The 6,640-nt window shown below is 37.9% G+C and overlaps 1 protein-coding gene across 1 annotated transcript in view; it reads left to right on the forward strand.

Annotated features, from left to right (window-relative positions):
- Window positions 1-4,525, forward strand: part of ANKRD31 (ankyrin repeat domain 31) — a 145,894-nt gene extending 141,369 nt beyond the window's left edge. Inside the window, exon 23 of the mRNA XM_027767980.1 lies at window positions 4,209-4,525. Coding sequence (XP_027623781.1) covers window positions 4,209-4,354 — 146 coding nt within the window. The 3' untranslated portion in view covers window positions 4,355-4,525. The remainder of the gene's footprint in view (window positions 1-4,208) is intronic.
- Window positions 4,526-6,640: the final 2,115 nt, after the last annotated feature.

A 6,640-nucleotide genomic window follows, 5' to 3' on the forward strand; every position in this document is an offset into this window, starting at 1 on the left:
AAATGAAATAATTCTTAAAAAAAAAAAAAAAAAGTCTTCCTGGGGCCAGCAGGTGACTTAGTGGTTAAGATGCTGGTCTCCCACATGGTCAACTGCAGTTCAAGTCCCAGACCTGGCAGCTTGAAACACACCCAGCATGTACATGTACTACCCAAAATCTCAAGAGGAGAATGGAGGAGAAGGAATTGTGGCATGGTCATCCCCTGGAGGGGTAGGGTGATTTCTTGCTTGCTGTCTCTCCAGTGAGTACACACACCCTGTAGCAAAAGTTTCTAAAAAGCACGGGCTTGCTTAGGTGTTTGCCCACATAAGGAACCATCCTTGAAGTCTGATACAACATTTGAGATTACTTCTTCTTTTTCTTTTTTGTTAAGAATTATTTGTTTTGTAATCATTATTTTAAAAAAAAAAATAGAGAGAGAAAGAGAGAGGGAAAATGAGAAAGCAAACCTCTCGATCCAGGACCTGAAACACGGCCAGCCACATAGGAGTCTATTGCATTAACCACCATGCCACCTGCTGGCCCCTCAGGTTACTTCTCATTGGCCAGAATTTAGTCTTGTGCCATACCTAGCTGCATGCAAGAGTGAAAATTTTAGTTTTTCTACTTGACACACTGCTCAGGATTCTATTAGCTAGAGTGAGAAGGGAGGCAAAAATATAAGCAACCAGTCTCTGCCAAAAGTCCTCTTTAGGTAAAAATATAAAATAATAGTTAAATTCGGGCACCAGCAGTTAGCATAATGGCTATGTCACTGGACTCCCACGTAGTCGACCGCAGTTCGAGTCCCGGACCCGGTGGCTTAAACTCAAACCGGGCGCGTGTGCATGCGTGCCCAAGATCCCAAGAGGAGAATAGAGAAGGGATTGGGGCGTGGACATCCCCCTGGGGAGTGATTTCTCGTTTTCTGTCCCTCTGTCTTTCCCTCTGTCTGGGGAGTGCACGTGCCCTATAGCAAAAACCTCTCCAAAAAAAAAGAAAAATAATAATAGTTAAATTCAATGTAGACATAGTAAATTGTATTAGGAAATTGGGCATATTTCAGGAGACTTTTCACTGGAAATTTGAGCAGTGGAGTAGCAGTAGGATGCTGTTACAGGAGTTATGCTGGCTGTGCAGAAGGAAAGACTCGAAGGGAGAAGGGAGCACAGCCTAAGGTGATAGAGCTTGGTGCCACATGGTCGGCATGAACCTGCCTGCTCTGCTCCTTTAGTACCAAGCGTAGGAATCCCCATTGTGGGAGTGTCAGTAGATTCCTGCCCTGCCCTCATCAATTCTTCTATGCTTTATTGAGATGTCAGTTTTTCTTAGATGTCAGTTAAACTGTGTTTGAATTAAGCATTATTATCTTGTTGATTTTCCTGACAGTTTCATAGAACTTTGTGGAAATCAATATTCAGAAATATTGCAGCTGCTTCCAACAGTCATTTCAATATGTTGTTAGATACTTATGTGGTTAAGGTTAATATTTAAGTATGCATTGAAAAGTGCTAAAAATGAACTTTTAAAACTTTATTTGAAACTTCTTAAAATAAGTTCAAGCAGTGTATGGATATTTCAGAGCATTAGCATAATTTCCAAGACAGGAGCTTTCAACTTCCTTTCACTTGGATTTCACCAAACCCTTACACTCCACTCAAGGGACACTGAACTAAGGAACACAGTACAGTTTGTGGTTTTATAGCAGAATTTTGATCCATACATAGATTAAATTTATGATATAATTAGCTCCATGCTGTGATTAATATTTGATCAAATTAATGCAGACAAAATCTTTAATAGGCACTTTCTTAGTCCTAGAAATTTTAAGAGTATATGAAAGGTGCTCACACTAAATAGCAATCAGGAAGACACTAAAAATTTTTTTTTACCATAAAAGTAGCAAAACTTAAAAATATTGATGATAATCAGTGTTGGCATGGATGCGAAGAAAAAACAAATACTTTGTAGGCACTCTCATGTATTGTTAGTATAAAAGGATGCATTTGGGAGGACACTCTGACAGAAACTTTTAACCTTTAAAATGTGTACAAACCCTTTCATCCAGTCATTCTGCTTCTGGGTATCAGTCCTATCGAAGTATTTACACATGCCTGAGTGAAAAATGGGAGAAAATTATGATTTAGAAATAAATTATGGGGACCAGTAGTTGGCGTAATGGCTATGTCGCTGGACTCCCATGTAGTCAGCCGCGGTTCAAGTCCTGGACCCGGTGGCTTAAACTCACATCTGGCATGTGTACATGTGTGCCCAAGATCCCGAGAGCAGAATGGAGGAGAAGGGATTGCAGCGTGGCCTCCCCCCAGGGGGGTGATTTCTTGCTTTCTATCTCCTTGTCTCTCTCTTTCTGACGAGCACATGTGCCCTATAGCAAAAATTTTGCCGCCCCAGGGGCCCTTAAAAAAAAACCTTCCAAAAAAAAAAAAAAAAAAAAAGAAATGGTAGATAAGTTAAGTATGTCAAATCTTAACTGAATATAACTGAAGGACAGTATCCGTTGTGGAGGAAAAGATCAGTGTAAACAGTAGTGATAAATGAGGAAACTAAGCTAACATGATGAAATGAATTAATATTTAAAGCCTTATTTCTATGAGTTTTTCCTGAGAGAAGAATGCTTCCTACTTTCAAGTTTTATGGGATTTCTTATTTCAGAAGGTCTATAGAACAAAGCTGCTAGTAAGGGAATTTCTGTGTTTACATATGAACATATGTAAAAAAGTTTAAATTATTTGGATTGTGACAGTTTAAAACCCAACTCCAATTTACTTTAAAGACATTTTGCATTCTATTCACTCATTTACATGAAAGACAGCAGAAAGGAAGAGTTAGGCATTATGCAGGGTCTAAACAACATGACTGAGTACCCAGTTTCTCTTGGTTTCCTTTTCTCAGCGCAATTTCCTCATATTTGCTTCATCTTAATAGCTTCTTCTCTCATCATTCCAGAACTACATGCTTTCAGGTTCAAGTCTAGAGAAGAATAAGTACATGACTCTTTCCAGAAGACCTAACAATTGTGTCCTTCTTCCTTCAGAATGGGTCATGTTCTCATCCCTGAGTCCATGACTAGTCACTGATTGGCTTAGATCTCAGTAACTCAGGAGGTTGAAAACAACTCACTAGAGGGACACAGGCCAAGTGTGGGAAGAGGGATGATCACACAGAGGCAAACTAGGATGGGGTCACCATGGAAAGAAAAATGGGTATTGGGCATCAAAAATGCCAGATGCCCTACAGACATGTAATTATGTAAAACCTTTGTTTTGCTTAGGATTATGAACAAAGCTCTTCTACATGGTAAGTTTAACTAAAATCACCTGGTTGAGGTCACACTCATTGGTGCTATCTCTGGAATAAGATATAATTTGCTGAATAATGTACAGTTCATAAGCCAATCTCTGAGAAAAAAAAATCTGTTGAGACTGACAAGGAATTTTAAGAAATAAGTTTTAGAATTATTGATCTCTTAGACTGACAGAACCAAAAGTAAATCTCATAATCACTAACCCTCTCACCTCTCAGAGATGGAAGTTTGGGGAAGCCAGATGCAATGTCTTCAAGAAATTCATGGAAAATGCATATTATAAAAAAACTAAACGTGATTTCAAAAAATTTTTGCACCATAATAAACTCATACTTCAATGGTTTAACTTCATCCTTTAATTGTTTTTCCACACACTTTCTGAAAGCCTCATATGACTTGCCTGAGCTTGTACACCCAAGTCTGTGGCAGAGGCAGGACTAGAAAATTGATCTTTTATCTTCCAGCCTAATAATCTAATAGTAATGAATAGTGACAATTTTAACAATAATAGCCCCTAATATTTATTTAGTATATGCTATATGCTAGGCAGTATTTAAGCATTTCACAGGTAACATGTTATTTAATCTTCACAACTGTTTATTCTCAATCTATCAGAAATTGAGGCACAAAGAGGCTTATGTAACTCTTTTCAAGAGTTCCATCATCCTTTTCCTGCTGCTGGTTTTAGACTGCAAACAGCCTTCTCTTTCCCAAGGTCAACCAATGCTGGTTTATAGCTTTATCTTGGGTACAGAAAGTGGAATGAGAAAAAATGCCTTATTAGAAAACCTATTATGTATGCTCTAACATAGAGTTGATGGGATTCTAAGATTTGTAATAACTAAACTTAAATTTTACATTTTAAAAGGAAGTTTTTAATTTATTGATACTTTTTTTAAACAGGAATTTCCAGGGAGTCAATGCAAAACCTCCCACCTTATCTACAAATAAATGAAATACTATTAATCAGTGATCAGGAATTTTTCCCACGCCATATAATGGATAAGCATTGGAAGTACTATATGGAATGTAAGGAACTACCCTTCTAAAGCCTTGTTTTCCTAATTTAAGTATTTGTTTATATTATCTACCAACATTGATATCTTGTATGGTCTGGTAGGCCTATGTTAACATATACTTTATAGGTGGCTATTTAAGATGTATGTTTAAAGAAAAATATACTTCACCTGTTACAGAAAAATGCTTTCTTTTCCATTGAAAAATAAAGGCATTTTTGAACTAGACCCATATTGACTCTCTGGCTTTCTTTTTACTAACATAAACCTAAAACTAAACTTTCTTGCCAGAGGGCATGTGCACTTGCCAGAAAGAGAGAGAAAGCACCCCTCAATGAGGTATGGTCATACTGCAGCCCCATTTCCTCCATTTCTCCATGCACATGTGCTTGGTATATTTTTCAGGCCTCTAGGCCAGGACTCGAACTACAGTCTGCCATGTGGGATTCAGCTTCCGAAACAGTGCTCAACCCCTATGAAACAGTGCCAGCTCTAAAACTAACCTTTCTCTTTTATTTTTGAATTTTATTTATTTTTCCAGAGGGCATATGTACTCGCCAGAGAGAGAGAGAAAGAGGGGAAGTGAGAAAGCACCCCACACACATAGGGAATGGTCACACTATAATCCCTTCTCTTTCATCTCTCCCTCTTTTCAGGATTTTGGGCATGTATATACATGTTCCCAGCTTGGGTCTGAGACTTAAATTGCACAGTTGACCATGTAGAATCCAGCCGCCTTAACTACCACACCATGGTTGGCCAAAACTCACCATTCAGTTGAAACCTCCACCTTTATACAAAAGTCTTCCTTAAGGAAAGTAAGGATACAAATAAGAGTAATCTGTGGTTCCAAGAAAGCCCAAGTAAACCAAATCCACTTAAAACAAGAATATAAAATCCCAATGGCTTCTTCCAATTATTTTGAAATTTATCTCAAAAACAAAATGTAAAGTTGTGGATAAGGTTTATTTTAAGTCTCACAGAATTTAATGTGTACAGGGTTGTAACTGTGCTAAGTCTTAGAATAAAGAATGAACCAAATGTTGATTTAGGGTTGATCATTTTAGATAAGATATACTTTACCTTTGACTTTTGCTAAATCATAAAGGGTTTCTTTTTCATGTAAGAAAATATATCTCCTTTTAAGTTTTTTTCATATAAAAAATATATCTCGAGAAAGATATTTTCAAGAGCTTTATTAATTTTCTCAAGGATACTCTTAATCCTTTGATAGTTGAATGATTTTTTATTCCTTATTACCCGTCTCCTAAATAAGCTTTTTTTTTTTTTTTTGAGAGAGAGATTTTTTTCTTTTTGCTTTAGGGCACGTGCGCTCGCCAGAAAGACAGAGAGAGACAGAGAGACAGAAAGTGAGAAATCACCCCCCAGGAGGGATAGCCACGCCGCAATTCCTTCTCCTCCATTCTCCTCTCGGGATCTTTGCGCATGCACGCACACATGCCCGGTGTGAGGTTTAAGCCACCGGGTCTGGGACTCAAACCGTGGTCGACTACATGGGAGTCCAGTGGCATAGCCATTACGCTAACTGCTGGTCCCTCCTAAATAAGCTTTTTGACTCCATGGCCTTATTCTATTTAATCTTTCTCTTTTTATAGAGAAATCAAAATTTCAGTAAAAATTACTCAAACAAGTTATAGAACACCATATCTAGTATTGCTTGGATAAAAATTTAAAATTGTAGATTTATTGACTATTAAGAAATATCTCTAGAATATATAAAAAACTGATTAACAGTTTACTCTAGGGAGAGAGTGCCTAGGGGGGCTGGAGAACAGAGGGGAGAGACTTACTTTTGACTATGTGTATCCTTTGGCAGTTTTTTAAACTGGCACTCTGTGTGTATATCCTTTCCATTCAGATAAAAAAAAACTATATTAATGAAAGTATAAAAACATATGAGATCATTTTATTTTCTCCCCTCCAAGAGTCCATTGAAGGGCTAGCCCCATGGCACAGTGATTAAGGGTGCCAGATCTTATGTGGCTGACAGTGGTTCAAACCCTCACCCTGGAGACTTTAAAAACACTCTGGATACATGTGTATGTGTGCCCAAAATCCTGGTGGGATGAAGTGGAGTCAAAAAGATTGCAGTGTGATCATGCCCCTCTTGTAACATAAAAAAGAATCCAGTAAAAAGTTCAGAATAGAATGATATTGTGTATTGTAATGTTTGAGAACTGATAAGAATTTTATTATTCTAGGGACCAGCAGTTAGCGTAATGGCTATGTCACTGGACTCCCATGTAGTCGGCCATGGTTCAAGTCCCTGACCCAGTGGCTTAAACTCACACCAGGCCC

Source organism: Tupaia chinensis, unplaced genomic scaffold (assembly GCF_000334495.1).
Source record: "Tupaia chinensis unplaced genomic scaffold, TupChi_1.0 Scaffold145093_1, whole genome shotgun sequence".
Lineage (NCBI taxonomy): Eukaryota > Metazoa > Chordata > Mammalia > Scandentia > Tupaiidae > Tupaia > Tupaia belangeri.